Genomic DNA, 23,422 nt, shown 5'->3' with positions numbered 1-23,422 from the left:
GGTGAAAACTCCACAAAAAGAAGCAAACCTCATTGGTCACTCAATGAAAAAGTGTAGGTAAATACTCCAATAATAAAAGCACAACAAGCACAAGTTACTCACAGCTATAAAAAGCCCTGCAAGCCAAAGCTGCTCTGCACACACACTGCAAAGTCTCTACTCCTGAATGTCACTGATGTCTCTCACACTTGGGTCTGACGTATCCCTGCCACTTTAAAATGGGTGAGATGCAATGAAATGATAACTTGATGGCTGTAAAGCAGCAGACACAGCTCTGTAAACTAACGGGAGAAGATGGTGTTTGTCTAGTGCCTCACTTCAGAATGTTTATGGCTGAGAAAGAGGCAGGAGTACAGAGCTACTAGCACTGGTTAGTGCTGCTGCGTGGTACAGGAGCGCTCTCAGCTGCATGGCAGAGCTTGCAGCTCCCTGACAGCCTAACCCTGGAACTGCTGCCATGCTCTGAGGCAGCTCTGGCACTCCCCAAGCCACCATTCAGCCATATTTTTAGGCCTGCTTAGTGAATGGAAACGTCTCACCACAGAACCACAGGAAAAAGGGGTGGAATCAAAACTTACAACTCCTGGCAGGACAAAGGACAGAAACAGGAGTAAAGCAGAACGCCCAGGGCACAGGGCTAAAGCTCCATGCCATCATCACCCATGGAGAACTCCAGAGAATCACAGAATGTTAGGGGTTGGAAAGGACCTCTGGAGATTGAGTGGAAGCTCCCTGCCAAGGCAGGTTTGCCTAGAGAAGGTCACACAGCAGCACATCCAGATGGGTCTTGAAAACCTCTAAAGGAGGAGACTCCAGAACCTCTCTGGGCAGCCTGCTCCAGGACTCCAGCAGCCTCATAGCAAGGAAATTTCTCTTCATATTGAGGTGGAACTTCCTGTGTTGCGGATTACACCCATGGTTCCTTGTCCTGCCACTGGGCACCTTTGAAAGGAGGCTGGCATCTTCATTTTGACACCCACTCCCCACAACTGCTCAGCTGCCAGGGTGCTCACTGGCATCATGGGTGGCATCAGCAGCATCACCACATTCTCCTGGATGTGCTCAGGAACAGCTTGGAGCACTACACTGGAGAGGGCTGGTCCCTCCAGGCAGGGTAGGGGAGGGCAGCCTCATTTGGAGGAAGAAGGCTGAGCTGGGAGGATGCAACCTGTGCCACGTGGCTTGGCCAATCTTGTGGACTGGCCAAGTGGGACTACAGCAGCCCAGAGAGTGCTCAAAGCTGGTGTGAAAGCACAGCCTAAGCTTCTCCAGCACCAACTGTGAGTCTGGGGTTTTATGTTGATGTGATCACTGAAACCATGCAGGTTTAAAGTTTTCCCTTTAATTTCTGGCAGGTTATCTTAAGAGAGACCATCCAGTCCCAAGCTTTTAAAGCAACAGTCTTTTATGTGATGGGTTTAATTTCTTATGGTCCTCCTTGGTGGGCTGGATTCTTCAGCACAAACATTGTGAGCTGCTTCTATTACTGTTGAGTTCTTTTACAGCCTTGTTTCTAGAGAAAATAAGGCTCCTGCAATTGCAGTGCCCATAACTGTCTGTTGGTCTCTCAGACTTTCATCCTCACAGAGATCACAATCACCAAGGTTGGAAGAGACCCCAAAGATCATCAAGTCCAACCTGTCACCCAACACCTCATGACTACTAGACCATGACACCAAGTGCCATGTCCAATCCCCTCTCGAACACCTCCAGGGATGGTGACTCCACCACCTCCCTGGGCAGCACATTCCAATGGCCAACAACTCTCTCTGTGGAGAACTTTCTCCTCACCTTGAGCCTAAATTTCCCCTGGCACAGCTTGAGACTGTGTCCTCTTGTCCTGGTGCTGCTTGCCTGGGAGAAGAGACCAACCCCCTCATGGCTACAACCTCCCTTCAGGTAGCTGTAGAGAGCAATAAGGTCTCCCCTGAGCCTCCTCTTCTCCAGGCTAATCAACCCCAGCTCCCTCAGCCTCTCCTTGTAGGGTTTGTGCTCAAGGCCTCTCCCCAGCCTCGTTGCCCTTCTCTGGACACATTCAAGTGTCTCAATGTCCTTCTTGAGATGCTCCAGGCCACTCAGCAGGTCCATAGCCTCCACTGGTCATTCTCCAGTAGTTCCCTCTCCTGAGCTGGGGAGCCCAGGACTGAATACAAGACTCCAACACCAACCCAGTTTCCCAGAGGGAGAGAAATGCCAAACATACTGATTCCTACAAGTTTTCTGAGAGTCAAAGGCAGTGCAGGTGACAGACCCTTTTAGCATACCAGATCATTTCAGACAGTCACAGCCCAGTCCTTACCCCACATGGACACACTCCACCTTGCCTCCTTTCCTAGCTAGCGTCTGGAAACAACCAAGCAAAAGAGCTTAGCTCCTCAGCAGAGCCCAGCAGTGAGTGAGCTGCCATGTGCTCCACTCCCAGCTCAGCCAGCAAACCCAGCGCAGGCACTCCAGGCACCAGGAGAGAGAGCAAAGAGGAGGAACTCTGACTGGAAGTGGGGGCACTTGAAACACTGTGGGCAGTCTGGAGGCACTAGAGGAGAAACAAGAGGGCTGGAGGCCACCAGGGAACACTAGTCTGTGAGCAGCCAGACTTGCTAGGATCGTAGAATGCATCGGGTTGGAAGGGACCCTTCTGAAGGTCATCTTATCCAGCTCCCAGCTCTGCCGCTCAAGAAACAACATCAAGCTGATCAGGCTGTTTGAGCTTCTGCTCCTGATGGTCTCCCTAAGCAGAATTCTTGTTTATGACACAATATGACAATAAGCCAACTGAGAAATAGAGTCTGAAGAAAAATGCTAAGCACACCTCTCATGCAAACGGTTAACAACTTCTCTTCTTGAGCACTGCAGTGGATCAAAACTCCTGAACAGGAATATTGAAAGCCCTGCACATTAAAGTGGGGGGGAAAAAAATCCCTCCTCTCCTCATCCTCTGAGTATCATGCATGTTACAAAGCAGAACTTGGGTTTTTAAACACTCTCCAAGGACAGAGGATAAGCAAAGCCCTCCCAGACTGAACAACCATCTATGCAAGGCAAGTGCATTCAGCAGAAGCAGCTGAGGAGAGTCCAGCCAGGCAGAGGGAAAAGAGCAGAGCTGAGCTATGGAGCTCAAGTACCAGGTGGGAAAGCTCATTCAGACACTCAGAAAACTGCACACATTTTTGGTATCATTTGCTTTGCTCTGATGGTTGACTAAAGGCTCTTAACCCTCATTTACAACCTTTTCACATCACATTTGTCCCTCCTTTCAGCCGCCCTCAGCTGCTCCCTTCTTTCACAAGCAGCTTAACACCAACTTCAAGAGTGGCACAAGCACCCTCTGCCCTCTCCTAAGGCGAGGGGTTGCTTAACATAAATCTGCAGCAGAGTTTTAGTGTGAGGTTTTGCAACACACCTTCTCATCACCCCGTGTGCCTGACAACAGCCTCAGAGCACACTAACCGACTCAGACTGAACTGATGGATACACAGCACACCAACTGATCCAAACCAAACTGGAAGCCACTACAGGAAACTGGTCAGACCCAGGGCAAACCTCCAGAGCTACAAACAAGGTGGACATCAAGTCCTCAGCAGCCTCAGGCTTGTTCTACAGGTCTGCTCCAGACTATCTGACAGCACAGATGAAGACTGACAGCACTCTGAGGGAGCTGCTCTGACAGCAGAGGCTTTACCAGTGGGTCTATAGTTGAGCTCAGAAATGAAATGAAACCACAAAACCCCCCAACCCTTCACCCCAGTGACCCTGACAAAACACCGCCTCTCTGCAAATGGACACAGCACCTCTAGAATTCCCTGCAGACAGCACAGGAACAGCTAGGCAAAGTCCTCTCACCCTGCAGCACACCTCAACCAAGAGGGAACAGGCAAAAACCAGAGGAGAAAGAGCAAAGACCAAGCTTCTTGAAATACCTTTTCAGCCCTGAATGCAAGAACCCCTGATGACAAATGTTTATCTTTAATCATCAACTGTTTTCTGCTTTAGAGCCCTGTTGTGTTAATTGACTGAGGGCATTTTGGTATTAACCATTCATCTCAGAGACTGAACAGGATCAAACCTTTCCCAGCCATAGAGTAAGCAAAACAAACAAACCAAAAAAGAAGAGAATTATCTTCAAATAAGAATTATCCTCTCTTCCATCAACAGGGAATTATCTTCAAGTAAGCTCAACAGGGTAATTAAGCACAATAATTAAGGCTGACACCTCTCCACCTCAAACTGCATCTATACAGTTTTGCCAATGGAGCTCTCAAAGACTTTGCTCTCTCTCTCTCTCAGCTGCCAGTCCCTGAGCCACACAAACCCAAGGAACTCTAAATGCACTAATTACAGCTCTTGAAGAATATCACTTTAGCTTCACTGAAGTGTTAAAAAAAAACCAAAACCAACAACCCACAGGTTTGGAAGAAACTTTTGAGGAACCAGAAATGAAAAAAAAAATAGCAAAGAGTTCCCTATCTTTCTTTGCTGCTCTAACTAACATCCATCAGCTCTGCCTTGATGAGCAAAACAAACCAGCTCTTTCCCCAGCCTGTTTACATGGATTTAATTACAACCGCTTGGTCCTGACAAGAGCTGAAGGTGTCAATACACCCAGCGAGGTAATTCAATCAAATATATTTAAATCCACTCTGCACAAAGCCCTTAAGTGCTTTGCATGTTCTTGGGGATATTTCTGCTGTCTACAGATTTCCCCTCCTTTATTTCTCAGATACTCCTTCCCCACCCCCCTGCCCCAAAAAGAACCAACAAACCCAAAAACTCCCAACCTTAACACTTCAGTTCTTACCCTGCTTCTTTCTCCTTCTGTTAAGCTCAGAAACAAAAACGTTGCCCATTATCCACTTTGTCTTAGCCTCTTGTTTTCCTTTTCAGCTCCCAGGGTTCCTCTTCAGGGTTTCTCAGTCTGACTCAAGGCTGTGGCACGTTTCAGCCACCTTTTAAATGGAAAATGAGCTCAGCCCTAAACTACAGGCTTTCTCTCCTCCCAGGTGATGGTTCTGAAGCACATGAGCAAGCTTCACCCACCAGCCCAAAGGCGTGATGTGATTGATATAAAAGGAGACCTGCTGCACCCAAATGAGCTCCCCCAGGACGATGAGGGAAGTTCCTGGTAAAAGGAGTTAGGAGAAGCAACTGGGGTGGTATTATCACATATAAAAAGGGTAGGTACTGGGAATAAAGCCAGGATACAGGGGACTCCAGCACCTGCTGCTTCAGCTTTCTCCTTCCTGAAACAAGGAATACCTCGAAAAGCCCACTTGGGAGATGGAAACTACATGGATGAAGCAAAATCTCACTATAGGTAAGACATGAGTATACCTGTATGAGACTCTGCCCCAGCACCTCCAGCCCCTGTACAGGAAGCAGAAGATACCAAGCACCCCTGAAGGTCTCTAGAGTAAGGCTAGCTGGGTTAGACTGTGTCTAAAGCAGAAGCTCTACCAGTTAGAAATGTGAAAGGAAGGGGGAAATGCTGCTTTTCCCTAGACAAAGACAGCCAGGGCAACAAACCTCCCAGTAAAGTGCAAACATAACTGGTGCTGGCAAAAGGAAGCCCTTTGTGTGGGGATTTTACCACTAACCAGGCTGGTGCTGCTGTGCCAGTGAAGTCCTTGTGGTATAGTCTAATCCCTAGATTGAATTACCTGCCTTCCTCTAATTAGCACCTCCTAAAATACAGGGTGAACCAAAGCAATCATGTTTGAGAATGGCCTGAAGTAAACGGAGTTCAGGTTTAGATTGAGCTAGTGCAGCTAAAGCACTGCTTGGAACAACTGCTCTGATTTGATCCAAGTTCCTCTTAATTTACTCACTTAAATTAGCTATTCCTAAGCCTAGCCCAAATAAGGACAGGCTCCTTTTCCTCCAGCTGAGGCTTCAAGGATGCTAACATGCCCTCCAGGATCACCTCCCTAGCCCAGCTCTGCTAGTAATGATGCTCCTGCTGGGTTGCCACCGTGTGTGTTTGTTTATGCATAGATGAAATAAAGTCATTTATTTATAGGTAAATTCAAATCCAATTGTTTTAGATTTTTTTTTCTTTCTTCCTCCTACTTACACTTGGTACATCAGCAATGAATAGCAGGATACAGCTTTAAGCATTGTGCTACCTGAAGTATTATTTCCCAGCTGCTGTGGAGCTCCACAGCTAACCTCTTATAAGGTTAAACTTCTTTTCTTGATGCTGTACTTAAAAGTTACAGTGCTGCAAGAAGTACCAGAAGTTCAAAACTGAAAGTGCTTTATGCCCTCTAACTAGCTTCCTCCCCCCAGCAAACAGCAATGCTGTGTTCAGACAGGGGGTAGGACTCTTAAGGATAACTTCAGCTTCCATCACCTCTTTTCTGTGCAGCTCCAACACTCACATCATTGGGCAGAGGATCCTCATCAGATCTGATCCAGATCTAATCAGATCTAATGCAGCAGATATCTGGCTTCCTAAATCTTGGCTTTGGGGTTATGTTTAACCAGATGCAGAGAACTCTGATTGATGGGGCTGGACTCACAAAACTTTCCCCCCCAGAGAGTGGTGTTTTTAATGCCACAATACAGCACTGTGGCTGCTGAGTTAATCCTCTCCACTAGCACCCACTCATTTCCTTCCCCTTGGCTTGCCCACAGGTCTTGGTGCTGCCATAAAGAATGATCCCTCAGCCTGGGAAACTGAGGCAACCAAGGACCTCTGTCAGATCACACACCTGAGAGTGCTGGCAAAGGGGAATATGCACTTCTGGCTGACCTGCAACTTGTTTCCTCATACCAGACTGCCCTGAGGAGTGTTTTCTTTGGATCATGAGGCATGGTGAGAGAACTTCTTGTTTTCCATAGTTAAGAGAAGCTTAATCAAGGCACTTGCTGAAACTGATCTGATTTGGAAGTCATTTATTGAGAAAAAGCTGATGCTCCCAACTGGGAAGCTACTGCCCAACCTCTGAACCTGATTGCTTCAGTTGGGGATGATTCCACACTTCATTTTTCAAGTGCTGTCGAAAATGCCTTTGCTTGTGAACATAGAATGTTTGTTGTGCTGAAATCCTAACTAATGGCCATCCAGGCAGCTCCACTGGTAAACATGTTCTGCTGGCTCTCAAGTGTCTGATGTGCACCAGGTTCTCCATGCAGTCAGAAGAGCTATGCTCACTGCCACCAGTGCTGCACTTCAAATGGTGTTTAAAGCATGCACCAGGCCCTGACACCTGAGACAAGCCTGGATAAAGCTTGTTGGTCCCTTACTGGGATGTGATTCAACACCTGCCCCCTAAAAACTGGAACCCATTCTGTATTTCACTCATCAGCTATGCCTTTTGGAATCCTATTTGGATTATGGGGACACTTCACTGGTTGTATAAACAACAAATTAACTCCTCGTACACAATGAGGGGTGGGTGTCAGGAAGGTGGGGCCAGACTCTTCTCTCAGTGGTCTGCAGTGACAGGACAAGAGCTAATGGGCATAAACTTGAACACAGGGAGGTCCATCTAAACACAGAATCATAGAATCAACAAGGTTGCAAAAGACCTCAGAGATCATCCAGTCCAACCTAATACCTCAGGACTACTAAACCATGGCTTCAAGTGCCATGTCCAATCCTTTTTTGAACACCTCCAGGGATGGTGACTCCACCACCTCCCTGAGAAGGAGCTTCTTTACTTTGAGGGTAGCACAGCACTGGAGCTGGCTGCCCAGAGAAATGGTAGAGTCTCCTTCTGTAGAGACTTTCAAGGCCCACCCAGACATGTTCCTGGGGTCATCTGCTCTAGGTTAACCTGCTCTGGCAACAGGGGTCGGACTCAATCTTCAGAGGTCCATTCCAGCCCCCACCACTCTGTAATAGGTGAAAAACAATATTCCATTTACAACTTAGTGGTCACACTTCAGTAGGTTAAGCTTCATCAAAGAGAAGAATTCCATTCAGGCTTAGTCCTTTGCTTTCTGAACCATCACATCTGATCTACCTGCAGCAATGAATCAGAAAGGCACTTGTCTGAGAGCAATGCTCCTGAGGAGGTACAGAGTGAGGATGCAGACAAGGGGGAGTGTGGGGAGACATCACAACAGCCTTTGCACCTGGGATGATCTGAATAGTCCTGCGCTGACACTATCAAAGTCTGTAACACAAAAGAACTGGCTGCCTGAGGGAGACCAGGCTTAAAACACAGGGATGGGGAAGAAATTGTCCAGGGTGTGAACAGGGAAATGCTGCAAAGCCCTAAACTGGAGAAGGCCATTGGAGAGTTACACAATGACGCTGGCTTCAGCTGCGAGTCTGAAATGATCATGAAGATGTTCTGGAACTTCCAGTTACACCTTCACAGAATGGTTTGGGTTGGAAGGGACCTAAAAGATTATCTAGTTCCAAACCCTTTGCCATGGGCAGGGACACCTTCCACTAGAGCAGGTTGCTCAAGGCCTCATCCAACCTGGCCTTGAACACTGCCAGGCTTGGAGCCTCCACAACTTCTTTGGCCAACCTGTTCCAGTGCTTCACCACCCTCATGGAGAAGCATTTCTCCCTAATGTCTTATCTAAACCCATCATCTTCCAGTTTGAAGCTATCACCCCTCATCCTGTCACTCCCTGCCTTTGTAACAAGTCCATCTCCATCTGTTCTGTAGGCCCATTCAAATACTGGGAGCCTGCCCTAAGGTCTCCCTGGAGCCTTCTCTTCTCCAGGCTGAACAACCCCAACTCTCTCAGCCTGCCCTGCCCTGCCAGGAGAGATGCTCCAGCCCTCAGATGATCTTGATGGCCCTCTCCTGGACCTGCTCTAACAGTTTCAGCACACATACATCTAGAAATGCATATTAATTTCATGTTTCTGCCAAATTCCAGCCTTGTGTGACACATCCTGCTCTTACAGGCTCACAGAAGGGCTGGAAGGGAACTCAGTAGGTCACCTTGCCCAACCCCCTGGTCCAGCTTCTCTGGCAAGCTCTTGCTAAAATAGCTGAGATTGATGTTCAATATTGGGTCTCACCAAAATATGCCAGTACTCCAAGTTACTACTCCACTTACACCTGTGGAAAAGTTTCTTCCACCGCAAGGAAATCTTTGCACAGAAAGCTGTTCAGAAAAGAAAATGTAATTCTCCAAGTCCCCTGCAGACACTGATTTTGGGGGTATCAACCTCAGCAGCATTACAAGTGATCATAGTAGCATCATAGTATCAGTCAGGGTTGGAAGGGACCACAAGGATCATCTAGTTCCAACCCCCCTGCCATGGGCAGGGACACCCCACACTAGATCAGGCTGGCCAGAGCCTCATCCAGCCTGGGCTTAAACACCTCCAGGGACGGGGCCTCAACCACCTCCCTGGACAACCCATTCCAGGGCTTCACCACTCTCATGCTGAAGAACTTCCTCTTCACATCCAGCCTGAATCTCCCCACCTCCAGCTTCATTCCATTCATCAAAGGAAACAAAAGCCAATACAGTATGGAAAAATTTTTGTGAGATGCAGAGCAAGTTTCCTTTTGAATCCAGCAGGCTCCTTGTTTTTGAACTGCTTCATGGTGCTCAGCCTGCAACAGTGTCACCTTGGTGGGCAGTCACCACGGTGGAAACCAAGTCACCCACTTGGTGGACACCAAGGTGAAAAACTACCTTTGAATGATGAAAAGATGTACACCTCCAGCACGTGGGGAATGTTTACATCTTCAGGAAAAGCAGCTAACTGCACCTCTAAATCTCTGCTTGACAAGAGAATTCTTCTCTTTCATGAAAGGACTCTCTCAGATGAAACAGGAATGGCAGCTTCAGTGCATACTCCACTGACTGGAATGGGATCAAGTCCCAACTAAGTTCCACACAATGTTTTCAGGGGAAAAGTGGAGAGTGTTTTATGGAATTTAAGTCTGGATTTGGCTTGCATCCTAGAACATACATCTTGTTATGAAAACTGCTGCAACACTTCGAAGTGGGCAAGCCACAAGTGTCCTTGGAGCTATCCAGTCAACTGGAAATCACACGAGCAAAACCCCCTGAAGTAGAAAAGCTTGAAATTGGAAGAGGTGGAAGGGGGGAGGCAAGGGAGGGGCAAATAATCTTGGAATCATCTCTGTTGTACAGAACTGTTCGCTTGTGCCTACAGCATGAAGCAGTTACAACTTGTTTGCTGCTATTGTCACAGATCCAATACGTTACTCTAGCTCAATCATAATCTCTTCCTGCCTCAGTTCATCCATGTGTAAACCTGGTTCACTAACTCTTACCTTAATGTGTCATGGGGCTTAATTAATAACATTTAGGTCTTTTAAGCCCTCTACAAACATTAACTACTTCTTGTAACAAGTCTCTGAGGTATTATTATCCCCATTTTACTGATGGGGAAATGGCAAAAGAGGTTGCCACTTGCCCAAGGCAACAGAGTAATAGCTGTACTTAGAGATCCTCTTCATGGACTACTGGATTGTAACAGTGGAAACTGATCAAGAAAGGCCAAGTCCCTAATTACAACCTTCAAATAACTTGTAAAAGCACACAATAAGCAACTGGAAGACTATGAAAAAACACCCTCCTAGCAGAAACAATAGGCTTGGGATCAGAACAAGTGCTACAGTCATCATCGCAGAGGGAAATATCCCAGGAGGATTTAGGCTGGAGCTCACCAAAAGAGTCACAAAGAAATAGCAGGACCTGTCCCCTCATGTGCTCCCGAGCACCATGAAACTGAGCAACAGGCTTGAGCAGCACCCGTTAGAGCACAGAAGCAGCAGACAACCAACGTGGGATGCAACACGCCGCTGGTCGTGCCGCGTCCCCTGCACTGACAGGGGATGCCAGTGGCGGGGTGGGATGGCAGTGGTCCTGCACGGCGCATCCCGGCTCCCTGTCCCCCGCTCCTGCCCTCCCAGGTGACAGCAAAGTTGGTGTCGTTTCCCTCTGCCCAGCCGCTGCCACCGTCCGCACCAGCCCTTCGCCGCCAGGGATCCCCGACCGGGCACCCTCCAGCATCCTCCGGGGAGGCAGCGGGGCGGCAGCTGCCCACCGTGCCCCCCGCCCGGAGCCAGTGACAGGCAGGTCTGGTGCTACTGCCCCGGCAACAGGAGCAGCCAGCAACAGGCGCCCGCTGCGCGCCCGCCCCGCGGGAACCGCGCCGGGCATGGCCCGCCCGTGTGCGGCAGGGGCCGGGATGCCGCCCGCACAGCTACGCCCCCCGAGCCGGCCCGGGACGCGCTCCCCCCACGGTGCCCACCGCCGCCCGGGACGGGGCGGGCGGCGGCGGAGCCTCCCCGCAGGCCTCGGCCTAGAGGGGCAAGCGGGGGGTGCCGGCGCGGGGGTGACAGCCGCGCCGCCCGCTCCGCCGGGGGCAGGGGGCTGGCTCAGGAGGGCTGCGTCCCCGCTCCGGCGTGGCCGGGGCTGGCTGGCCTCCGCGGCCGGCCAGGGGAGGGGACGGGGTGTCTCGGTACGCAGCGGGGCGCGGAGCCTCGGCGGGCGGGCGGGAACGCGGGGCGCACAGGGCCCACGGCGGGGCAGGCCCTGAGGGGAGGCTCCCGCCGGTCACTCCGGAGCGGCCACCCCTTCCTCTCCCACCTGATCCCGGGCTGGGACCCCGCGCTGGCGGAGCCGCCGCGTCACTTACCTGCGGGCGCAGGGTACTGGGGAGGCGGGCCCCTGGTGCTCGGGTCCCCGGCGGCCGGGCCGGGCCGGGCCGGGCGGGCGCCGCTGTGTTTACACCGCCGCCAGGGCTCCGCGCTCCGCAGCCGCTCAGCAGCCAGTCGCCATTTCCCGCCTACCGACCTGCTACACCGCACGGAGGGACCCGGATGGGGAGAGGGGCCGCCGCGCAGGCGCGGCCCGGCCGGGGGAGGGGGGCCTGGGGCCGGCGGGCGCCGGGGCAGGCCGGGAAGGAGGGAAGCCGGGGCCTGGCGCGGGGAGCGGCGCCCCGCGGCGGGCGGGGAGCGGCGGGCCCCGACCAGCGTGGGTGCGGGCAGAGGGCCCACCCGCCTCTTCCCCGGGCCGGGAAGAGCCGCCGCCAAGGGCGAGAGGCTGCGCCTCGGGCGCCGGGGCCGAGGGTGGCTGCGCGGAGGAGGAGGCAGCGGCCGCCTCGCTCCCTGGCGCCGCGCCGAGCGCAGCCGAGCGCCCGCCGCCGCGCCCGGAGGTGAGGCCAGAGGCGACCAGCCAGGGGAAGGGGCGTGAGTGCTGCGTGCCCGCCGAGACCCAGGCTGAGGCGCGGAGGGGCCCGCCGTGCTCGGGAGGTGAGGGAGGGGAGCCCCCGCGCTGGCGGAGCGGCTGCAGCAGCACTCGCTCCCGGGCCGAGCCGCGCCGGCTCTGCGGGCCGGGGAGCTCCGCTGAGCGGCCGGCGGCTAAGCGCGGGGCTGGGAGGGAGCGGCGGCCCCGAGCCGGCTGGGTGCTGCTGCCCGCCGCGGAGCGGGAGTGGGGCTGCCCTGCGCTCCCCGGGGAGGAAGCGGCGCAGAGGGTTTGCCGCGGCCGGTGCGCGGCCGCTGCTGCAGCCGGAGGGGCCGTGGCGGTCTGCTGCCCCGGTGCCCTGCCTTCCCTTCGGCAGCCTGAGCACGGGCCCCGTGGCTTCGTCCAGCCCTTCCCGGGAGGCTGCCGGCGCCTGCCCGCAGGCTGTCCCGCCGAGGTTTGGGCTGCTGGGCTCGGGGAGCTTCACTGTCAGAGGCACAGCGCAGCAGTGGGCTGCGGTTTGAGCTGCTGCTCTAAGAGCCTGCCGAGACTGGTTCCACTTTCTCTTCTTGTTTTCATTTTTAGGCAGCGACTTTGGTTGTGAAGTGTTGAGGAGCTGCTTGCTGGCGGATTTGAATGACTGAAGGAAGCAGCTTGGCCATATCGAGCCATAAAGTGTAAGAGGATGTTGTGAGGTTAGAGTTGTAATTTGCATCCAGCTGAACTTGTGTATTTTTCTTCCTGCTTTTATTCACTGAGCTTTTTAAACAGACACCTTCAGCTTTCGGGGTAATGTCATAGGACACGAGGAGAACTTCTAAAGGGTTGATCAAATGGAAAGCTTGCACAGAAGTAGCTTGTCCCCACGTTCTCTAGCAGGAGGCAGAAACCCCTAAGGTATTGTGTTCTCTTTTCCTAGGACCTGTTGACTCCCTCCTTAGCTTTAAAACCTGGATCTTATTATAAAAGTCCCAGCTCTCCAGTCACTTAAAATATTTATTGGCTTGTTAAACTGAACCACATCTGCTGCTGTGAAGCCAGGATTTGTTTCGAAATTCTATCAGAGGGCTGAGGTGTTCTTTAGCAGAAGACATCATAAAACTAATTTTACCAGTTTCTTAAGAAAAGGAGTAATAAAAAGGCAGGGGAAAGCAATGTAGTTTCCATCCAGAACAGCCTGGTGGTTTATTTTTTTTCCCAGAGCATTCAAGTGTTTCTAAACACACTCATTAACCATAGCACCGGGCTGGTTTTTGTATGATCAGCTGTGAAAGGGTAGCTTGGACATGTTAAAACTTAATGAAGATCATTTGCAGTCCATTAAGAGGAACGAGTAGGGCAGGATAACTTGGTGATGTCTCATAGAACAAGCCCCAAAAGGACATTCACAGATCCTTGGGAAGTGGGAGTTTTGGAAAAAAAAAATGGTAGGTGGAAATCCTTTCTAAATGGTGTAATTAGAGTGGAACTGGCTGCCAGAGGAAATCAGTCGGCAGGGCTCAAAGGGAGCAGATATTTGTGTGAACACCAAGAGGTGCGTTTATGAGCAAAGCCGAAAGAACAGCAGAGGAGAGAGATGAAAGCATGAGACTCGGGCTTCAAACTTGTCTTTATGGGAAGGAGAACTGCACTTGCCTGTGTCAGAACATTTAAAAACATCTTGTGCCCAGTGCTCTCCTCCAGCTACCTGGTTCTGAGCCCTGTTGGGGAAGGGGTGCTGGGCCAGCAAGAGTGGGAGCCTGTAAAACCTTGCTACTAACTGACATCGCTGTGAAGGCCAAGTTCAAGCATCCACCTGCTGTAACTTCTTCCCCCTTTCTAATGTAGACCATGAAGAGAGCTTTAGCTTTGCCTCTAAGATGCCAAACATGAATAATGCTGGCTGTGCTTTTCCACACCTGAGAAGCAATGACAGGGCTCCTGTGCTGGCAGCAGCAGCAGCTTTTCCCCTGAGAGTGGGCTGTCTGCATTCTAGGAGTAGTTTTCCTTCACAGAGAAACTGAAGGGGGGAAAAAACCCAATCTATAATGGCCAGAATGTTGCACATTCCTGAAATGATGTGCTCTGAATGTTGGTTTGAAGGCCATTTTTTTCTGGTTGTTTCCCAAGTCTTGCTGGTGCCTTATCTTTGTGTTTCCAATGCTCATTTAAAACAAGGAACTTTCCCTCTTAGTGTAGAGGTTAGGTGTGGGTGACTCCACCAGCTTCTCGTAGTAACTTTCAGATGCCTGCAGTTTAGGGTTCTGTTTGGTTCAGGTATTGGGTTTAACCTCCAGCTATTGCACCTGGCACTTGGGAGATGCTGGAGTTCTTCCCACACCCCTCAGAATTCTGCTTCCTAAGAGTCACAGCTACAGTCTTGCCTTGTGGGCAAGGTTGAATTCCTTGGATAGTTTTGGGAGATGGGAGTCTTCCTTAAAGTTCTCTCTCAAGTATTTCAGCGTCTTTCTTGCAGATAGCAGGTGGCACTCTGAGCACAGCCATTCAGTCCAGCTTCTTTTGCCAAAGTGATGACAGCTGTGACCTGACTGAGAGGCAGTTGTGGTACAAACTGGGGCTGTGCCTTTTAAATTACCTCATTTCCAGTATTTCTTGTTCCCTTTGCTTATCTGAAGGGGATAAATGTTGTTTAATAGGTAAACAGAACCATGCACTTGACTTGGATGAGAGGCAGCTCCCAGGCTGTGCTTGCTGCTCCATGCCTAGACGTCTGTGCTCCAATCTGTCTGTCCAGGAACAGCTACAGACTCGCTGTTCTCACTGCTGACACTTTCAGCTGACAGCAATCAGAACTCAGATGGTCCTGAACCCCCCTCAGAAACAAAAGCAGGCACAGATTTCCATCAACTGTTGGGTATGTTGGATCTAGCAGGGCGCAGCAGTGGAGGCTGTCGTGAAACAAGGGGAGAAATGCAAAGTAGGGGTAGAAATACACAGCCACAAGTGGCCAGGTCCTGGTTTAGGAAGTTAAAATGTGGAGTGTCCATGCTAGTAGCTCCACTGTGGCTACATAAGGAGAGTTTGATCTAGGTTGAGGAATTCAGAGTATTACGGTCTCTATACTGGCATAAAGTTCTTGCTGCTGGCTGGCTTGAAACCCTCCCTGTGTTCTCATAAGTAGCTGTCATAGTATCATAGTATCAGTCAGGGTTGGAAGGGACCACAAGGATCATCTAGTTCCAACCCCCCTGCCATGGGCAGGGACACCCCACACTAGATCAGGCTGGCCAGAGCCTCATCCAGCCTGGGCTTAAACACCTCCAGGGATGGGGCCTCAACCACCTCCCTGGACAACCCATTCCAGGGCTTCACCACTCTCAGGGTGAAGAACCTCCTCCTCACATCCAGCCTGAATCTCCCCACCTTCAGCTTCATTCCATTCCCCCTAGTCCTATCACTACCTGAGATCCTGAGCAGTCCTTCCCCAGCCTTCCTGTAGGCCCCCTTCAGATACTGGAAGGCCACAATTAGGTCACCTGGGAGCCTTCTCTTCTGCAGACTGAACAGCCCCAACTCCTTTAGTCTGTCCTCATAGGAGAGGTGCTATATATGCCCCCAGTTATTTTTGGTTGGTTTGGGGTTTTATTCCTATTTTACTTAAACTGCTAGAGAAGTATGGGCTCCTTAGTCCTGGGGACATCTGGAAGGCTCTAGTGCAGAACACTCCACACTGATGAAAAGCACCCAAGCTCACATTTTTCTAGTCTATTGCAGCAACCTTTGAGTTTTATTCTGTGAAATATTCTGGTCTTTCCCCTCAAAGAAGGGTCTCAGGTTGCTTAAAGATCCATCTAGATCCTGGCATGAGGATTGCAGCTTTATGGTATGCCAAAATTCTCCATGTTATGGACAAAATGGAAAGTTGATGGATACAGAATGCCTTCAGAGGCTGATGCTGAGCAGTGACAGATCCTGAGCTCAGAATTCTGAGCCTAGAGCTCAGGACCTTGCTTCAAATAAAAGAGCATTTTTTAATCCAGCTTCTGCCCAATATGCAAATAAAACAGTGGTATTAAATCTACTTCTATAGAAGAAACCCTTTTGTAGGCTCTGTGATGCCTTGGGAACATGTAAGAACACTTTTGACAGCTGTTAAGAGGTTGATTTACTGTTTGGAGCGTTAACACACACCAGGCTTGAAGCACAGCTTCATAATGGACTTTTTGTACTAACATTTTACTGTTGCTACCTGAAAACCACAGTTTTAGGGTAGTAATGTCACGAGTTCAAATCAAGCTTGGGTCTGTGGCATATGAAAGTTGGAGAAACCACTTTTTTCCTGCTCTGTTGGGGTAGGTGCAAGTAAAGAGCTGCTGTTAAGGTACGTGGGAAAGAGTGAACCTGTGGAGCAGAGAGTTCTCCAAGTGCCACTAAAACACACCACACATTTGTTCAGGCAAATCCACCACAGTCTGAGGTGAGCACTGAATGGTTTGTGAGCAGAAAAGTGCCTCCTGATGAGTGGATGGGTCATAAAGTGACAGACACAGACCTGGCTCCTCTTCTTCTGGGTGTTAGTGTGGCCTCTTGCAGGTGACACTCAAGTGGAGGGGGGAGATTGAATCATTTAATCACTGAGCTTTCAAAGCTGGTTTATGCAGAGGGTCTGCTGTATGTCTTCATGCTAGACTGAAGCAGAAGTGTGATGGTATCCAGTCAACCTTGTGTGTTTTCCAGGCAGGTCATGCTGTGCTTCACCAAACCCACTGAATTTCACTTGCTTGCAGGAGATTGGCTGTGCTGTGGCTTCTGCACTGTTGTGCTTTTTGTATCCCTGAAGATGTAAAATGATGGTTTAATAAAGGACAGACCCCATGAACTATTTGCTGTTTCATCTCCTCACTTGCATCTTCCAAGGATTTTAAGCAGGATGCTCTTGGTGACAAATGTAGTTACTTTTAACATGCTTCATACAGAGCTGGATTTTTGTTGTTGGTGGTGGGGGTGGTTTGGTTTTGTCTTTACCTTTTGGTGAGATACTTCCCACCCCTTTGTTTGCTTTTCCTGACTAAACAAGGTTCATCAGAGAGACTTGGCTCTGGTGGGATCCATGTTTTACCAACAACCCCAGAGCTGGGCAGCTGGGGCTGACTGGAACGAGTCTGTTTGCTCTAGGTGCTGGTGTTTCTCAGCCTTGCTGAAATCATCCTTCAGTCTTAGCAGCAAAGTGCCAGTTGCTGCTCGTTGTTTTCCTTCTGCTCCCTGACAGAGGTGCCTGGAATTTCTGTCAGCGTGGCTTTGCTGATCCCATCCAGCAGAAGAAACACCCTTCTGGCTTCACACTTTGTAGGTTTGAGCACTGAATCAAATCATCTCCAGAGAATATTTAATCTCCTTCACTCAATCCCTTTTATGGGGGTAGGGAGGAAGGAACATTGAAGCAAGGAGGAGGGAAGGGAGGCAAATACAGTAGCTGAGAGAACATGAAGTGATTTATGGAGAGATTTTTCCCTCCCCTTTTTAACGAGCTACATTTTTACCAGCTTCCAATTCCACCTGTGTGTCTGAGGTAGAAGGGAGCAGTAGTCGCATTTTAAGCTGAAACAAAGAATTCTCTGATTTTTAACAACCTAATTGATTTGAGCTGCCTGTAATGGAGCAGCAGTTGCATAAGCTTTCAAAGTTCATTTCCCATTTGTATGCTAATGGCACCTCAAGTCGGGTTTCTTTTCAAGGCTGGGCATCAAAACAAAGCCCTGCAATCACTGGCTGCTCAGAAATGACTGGGGAAGGTCTCTTTTTGCTGTTTCACCTTGGGCAAAAGGTTTTTTGGCATCAGAAGGCTGATTTGCATGGACTGTGAGTGCTGGTAAGGTACCTCTTGGAGCTGGGGCTTTGAGAGTTGGTTATGCAAAGGGTGCAGGTGGTTTGTTCTCTTCATGGATTCAGAATGATTTGGGATGGAAGGGATCATCCAGTTCCAACCCTGCTGCCAGGGGCAGGGACTCTTTCCACTAGACCAGGTTCCTCAAGGCCTCATCTGGTCTGGAGCTTGACATTTGAAATCTGTAGGGAATGGGATGATTGCAGGAGTTTTCCTCCTGGCTGATAACCAGGGTTACCAGCTCTGGATGTTTAAGGGAACTTGATGATCTTCAGAGGTCCCTTCCTGTGATTCCCCTAAACTTTCCCACTCAGAGATGTTAATCTGTGTCTGTGCTCTGAAGCTGGGAAGTGTTTAGTCCTTAATTACAACATAGGTAGAGTTCCCCCTGCTCAAATGGACACAGATAACTCACTGTCCAGAGCAGGCCACCCAAGGATCCTGTCACAGGCTGGTTGTACTTGAGAAGGTGGCAAAAGACCTGGGGGGGGGGTGGTTAGCAGCAGCTGAAGATGAGCCAGCATGTACCCAAGTGGCCAAGGAGGCCACCAACATCCTGGCATGGCTCAGCAACGGTGTGGCCAGCAGGAGCAGGACAGGGATTGTCCCCCTGAGCTTACTCAACATCCCCCCCACCCTTTCCCCCCTTTTCACTCTCCAGTCAGTAGGAAGCTCCATTTTCCAACAACTGTGTAACTCACCTTGGTGGCTGTCTGCAGGTTATGGGAGCAAAGAGCTGTTCTCTAGGGACTTCAAAAGCTGGGGAGAAGAATGAGCAGAAATCATCCTAAAAAAGGAGGGGGGGGGGGGGGGGGAAAGAGGAATTGGAATAATTTTCTGGTACAGGCAGAATAAAATATGCTTTTGTCAGCTGCTGCTTTTTTCTCCCCCTCCTCTCCCCTTCCCCCCCCCTTTTCTTTTTTTACTTCCACTGTAAAGATCTGTATTAAAATTCAGCTAACATGGCTTCTAGGAGGACAGTGCCTGGCTGGAGTGATCACCAGAGGAGTAAATCCAGTCTGAATCCTGGTTTAAATACTGGATTTTCCATGCCACCAGGGCTGGAAGTCAGGCTCTGGGAGAAGCAGGTGCTCATCCTTGTTAAGGTGATCTGATGCACTTCAAAGCATGTATGAAAATTGGATGAACAGATGAAAAGGTTTTGTTGGTCCTATGAGATTACTGAAATGCTTGGCCATGTAGATCATGGAATCCCAGACTGCTTTGGATGGGAAGGGACCTTTCAAGCTCATCCAGTCCAACCTTCCTGCAGTCAGCAGGGACAGCTGCAACTAGAGCAGGTTGATCAGAGCCACAGCCAACCTGACCTGCAATGGTTCTAGGGATGGGGCAGCTCCCACCTCTCTGGGCAAGCTGGGTCAGGCTCTCACTACCCTCAAACATTTCTCCCTTCTCTCCAGTCTCAAGCTTCTTTTTGTTCAAGCCATCACCCCTTGTCCTGTCACAACAAGCCCTGCTCATGTCTCTTAGCTTTGTGCTTGGCCCTTTAAAGTCCTTAAAGGGTACCAGAAGGTCTCCCTGGAGCCTTGTCTTCTCCAACTCTCTCAGCCTGGCCTCACAGCAGAGGGCTTACCAACCCTCCCAGCATTGCTGTGGCCTCCTCTGGCCCTGCTCCAACAGGTCCCTGTCTCTGCAATGCTGAACACTCCAGAACTGGCCCCAGCCCTACAGGTGGGGTTGCAGCAGAGGGGCAGAATCCCCTCCCTTCTCCTGCTGCCCACAATGCTGGGGATCAGCCCAGGACGCATCTGGGGCTGGGCTGGGAGGGCTCAGTGCCAGCTCATCTCCAGCTTTGCACCCCCCAGCACCCCCAAGTCCTCCTCAGGGCTCCTCTGATAAGGTGAGTTGAGTTACTGATAACGTGAGCCTTGAAACAGGAATCAGTGAGCTGCTTCAGCTGTGCCTGGGTGGAGGGTTTGACAAAGCTCTGGGCTGGGCCATGGTGTGAAGCTGCTTTGTCTGCTCTCCCCTGCAGAGCAGTCCCACCAAACGTGAGAGCCAGTTTCACTTGAGCGTCTAGCTGGTGCTCTCGGGGAAGCAGATGTTTCAGTAGCTCTGAAATATGTCAATGTTTTGTGTGCTGCCATTTCCATGGCAACAGGGATTGGCTCAGCAGAAAGGGCCCAGGGACTGCACAATCACAGTGTAAACCCCAAACGGAGCTGGGTTAGTCACTGGTATTTATAGTCATCAGCAGCGCTCCTGCTGTGAGCAGAACCTGTCTGGAGTCTCTGAGGTGCAGGCACGAGAAGTGGCAGCTCAGGGATGAATAGCTTCAGTCGATGTGCTTGGAAGTGAGCTGGGGTTTGACAGCCCTTTAGTGGAAAAACAGGGCCTTGCTGCACCTTGCTCAGCATCAGCTCCTCACCCTGCTGGAGGGCAGGCACAGCTTGATCCCTGCTTCAGGGCTCCACCTTCCTCACGTGAGGTGAAACACCTACTGGGGGGAGAGCTGAGATTGCAGCTAGTTGGCAAACTGGGCTTTAAAATCATATACAAAGTGGCTTGTGAAACACAGACCTGGTCATTTTTGATCTTTAGGAAGATCTTCTTACAGGAAGTTTTTTTACACTGAGGTTGGTGAGACCCTGGCCCAGGGTGCCCACTGAGGTGGGAGATGCCTAATCTGTGGAACCATTCCAGATCAGATTGTTGCAGATGTCCCTGATGAGTACAGCAGGGTTGGACTGGATGAGCTTTAAAGGTCCCTTCCCACCCAAATGATTCCATGATTCTGTGTACAAATGAAGCAAGGCCATTTTTGGGGTTGCCTTGTTTGCCTTTGGGGACATTTGCTTTAGGAATGGTCAGCTTACAGCCACTTACCTCAGTTCAGTGTTGCTGCAGCATTGAAAACCAGGGTTAAACTGGTGGGACTTTAGCAGGGGGGTTGGACTGGATGATCTCCAGAGGTCCCTTCCAACCCCCACCGTGCTGGGATTGTGTGCACAATAAAAGGTGATTGTGAATGGGGAGAGGGAAAGGTGACACCAGGCTGAGTCAGAGTACAGTCACAGGATCTATTGACAGCTGAGCTGGGGGTGAACCTCAGCCCTTGCCCCTCAGCCTCTATTTTCCTTCCTCCAAAGCAGGTTCATTTCATGGAGTCACAGAGGGGTTTGGGGTGGAAGGACCTTAAAGGTCATCTAGTCCAGCCCCCCTGCAGTGAGCAGGGACATCTGTTCTTTCTCCATAACCACAGTCAGTCACTGATGTGGGTGCAGGAGGGCACTTACCAAAGGGCAGCTCTCAGCGGTGGTGACCTTCACCTCAGGCAGCTTCTCAGGAACTCCGTTGTTTAACCCAACGTCTCACAGGCTTCAGGGGGTGGAAGCAGCAGTTCCAGCATGTGCACTGCAGGGCCTGTCCCAAGCAGCTGTTGCACAGTGCCAGAGGTGACACCATGACACACTTCAGGTTCTGTACAGCAGCCACAGTGCTGCCACATTTCTCTTCCCTGTGCAGGTAGCTCAGGATTTGCTGCTTGCGTCTCTGTGCCCCTTCCCACCAAGCGCACAGCTTCTGGGGCTGAAGCAGCCTTTCAGGTGGGCACATTCAGGGAGCACTACCCCATGGGTAACAAAACCAAACTGAGAGGCATGTAGCAAGCTCCTCATCTCCATCACTGCCCCAGAGCTGGCCTCTGTGAAGCAACTGGAAGCACTGGAGCTGGAACCTTGACTTCTGCAAAGCCCTGAGCGAGTCCAGTTATGGAGAGAGAAAAGGCAACCAGAAGCTCACATACTTTAAACAACTTAATTTATTAGAACCCATAAATGCTGCTTTCATTAGAAGAACCAAGTTAACATCTAATTCAGGGTGAAAATACATTTTAAGACCAAAAAAAAAAAGGGTAATGCTTAAATACAGATTTTACTGCAGATGCTATTCTTAGGCTCCTGGCACAACCCATACTCGTTGTGCAGTGTTAGTGTGGGATCTAATTCTGAGCAGGTTCAGTGTTTTTATCTTCAGCTGAAGGTACCATGCAAAGGGCTACTCCACCTCCCCACCCCCACCCCCTCCCTCCCCCATCTGCCTCCTGGAGTCCAGAATGAAACAAATTAAAAACCAAAAGAAGAATCCCCTTGAGATGCATCACCAGAATCTGACTTTCACCGCAGATTGATTGGTAGAAGATCCCTGTAGCCAAGAAAGAAGAATTAAAAGTGATCTGACCACTGCAGTGGATTTAGAAGGTTCAGTGAACTGGAATTGAGCAAACCCAAACTGTTGTCTCAAACCTGAGTACAGAGAGAAGTACAATCACCCACGTCATAGGCCCTAGCGTGTCGTGTCACAGTAGCCCTTTTGGAGAGGCAGGCTGGGTCCAAAGCCATTTCCACCACTGCAGAGGAACAGGATCAGCTCCATAAAAAAAAATCAAAGTGCTTAAACACAGGATGCAAAAGGTTCTGCCTGGCAGACCTTCTGGTGGAGGAACTCCCAACAGGTACCAAAGGGTCTGACTGACAAAGCCTGACAGACAAACTCAAACCATGAAACACGGAGGGTGTTGAGACCTGTACCAAAGCACAGCCTTGTAAACCATCTGGAGTGGCTGTGACACAGGAGGGACAATGCTCTTGAGACAGTGACAGCACGTACAGCATGTCCACCAAGGGTAAGAGGGGCTGTTTCTCCCAGTCAGGTCCCACAAAGCTGTTGTAGATTTGTCTGTCCCTCATTAACACCTCTGACACCTACACAATGACCTCCTACAAGCTGGGCTCCATTCTTGTGGTCACCTTTTCAGTGTCAGTGTCACAACTTCTCAGGATGTATCAAATGTTCATTCTATTATCACCAATTTCCAGCTCTAGCCACAAGACCTGGTCACTGTATATGAGAATTGGGATGGTACTTGCCTCTCAAGACCTTTATCCAGGGAAATGAAGGAAGGAGCAACACTGTTTTCATCCTCAGCTCACCTGCAGCCAGAGAGACACAGCCCTGGTGGGGTTGTGACAGGGGTGGTGTAGAAAAGGAGTCCTTTGGCTGTCCATTGTTTCCACAGGGTGTTTGTGACATCAGGTACAAACTGTACAAAGTTTTCTGGGTGGCAGAAACGATTCAGGCCCTGTACTAGTGCTGGGTTTAACTGGAGAGATCAATACAGAAGGTGCAGTCTGAGTGACTGGATGTCACCACAGACCTGTAGGTTTCATACCATTTGCAAGAGTACAACTATGTACATCTGTACAGAAAGTCTCCTCCCCTTCCTTACTTCACTGATTTTGGAGTTTCCTCATCACTTTTCATCAGCAGCTCCCTTCAGAGTAAGAAATGCTGAAGTAGAAATGGTTCAGCTCTGCAGCACCTCAGGTTCCTCAGCTGAGCTCTCCTCTCAGCCCATTGCCACCTCACAGGACACCGTCACTGAAGCGAGACTTGCTGTAATCTGCCAGGTCATTCTGCAGGTCTCTTTCCTCATCATCTGCA

The 23,422-nt window shown here is 50.4% G+C and overlaps 2 protein-coding genes and 1 long non-coding RNA gene across 9 annotated transcripts in view; 1 reads left to right on the top strand and 2 right to left on the bottom strand.

The window, feature by feature from the left end:
• CTDSPL2 (CTD small phosphatase like 2) overlaps positions 1–11,781 on the bottom strand; it is a 48,502-nt gene extending 36,721 nt beyond the window's left edge. The window contains exon 1 of one of the 2 annotated variants that reach the window (XM_068143630.1): positions 11,591–11,781. Coding sequence is in view for 1 of the 2 variants with exons in the window: in XM_068143629.1 (XP_067999730.1) it covers positions 4,796–4,844 (49 nt within the window). In the remaining variant the exon portion in view is untranslated. Of the gene's footprint in view, positions 1–4,795; positions 4,899–11,590 lie in introns of those variants that run through there. The other variant, XM_068143629.1, reaches the window with a different exon arrangement.
• A 49-nt stretch (positions 11,782–11,830) lies between these two features.
• On the top strand, positions 11,831–16,946 carry LOC137443727 (uncharacterized). Of its 3 annotated transcripts, XR_010987974.1 has the most exons (4): positions 11,831–12,109; positions 12,721–12,830; positions 12,907–13,032; positions 16,813–16,946. It is a non-coding gene; the product is annotated as an uncharacterized lncRNA (long non-coding RNA). The 3 variants fall into 3 exon arrangements; XR_010987972.1 differs by lacking the exon at positions 12,907–13,032 and having other exon boundaries at positions 12,721–12,812; XR_010987973.1 differs by lacking the exon at positions 12,907–13,032.
• A 4,776-nt stretch (positions 16,947–21,722) lies between these two features.
• GOLM2 (golgi membrane protein 2) overlaps positions 21,723–23,422 on the bottom strand; it is a 28,775-nt gene continuing 27,075 nt past the window's right edge. For all 4 annotated transcript variants that reach the window (XM_068143635.1, XM_068143631.1, XM_068143634.1 and 1 more), the window contains one exon: positions 21,723–23,417. In XM_068143635.1, coding sequence (XP_067999736.1) covers positions 23,344–23,417 — 74 coding nt within the window. In that variant the 3' untranslated portion in view covers positions 21,723–23,343. The remainder of the gene's footprint in view (positions 23,418–23,422) is intronic.

Source organism: Melanerpes formicivorus, unplaced genomic scaffold (genome assembly GCF_026170545.1).
Source record: "Melanerpes formicivorus ecotype bairdi unplaced genomic scaffold, bMelFor1.0.p_v2 SCAF_10, whole genome shotgun sequence".
Lineage (NCBI taxonomy): Eukaryota > Metazoa > Chordata > Aves > Piciformes > Picidae > Melanerpes > Melanerpes formicivorus.
This window is presented reverse-complemented; position numbering and strand designations above follow the sequence as displayed.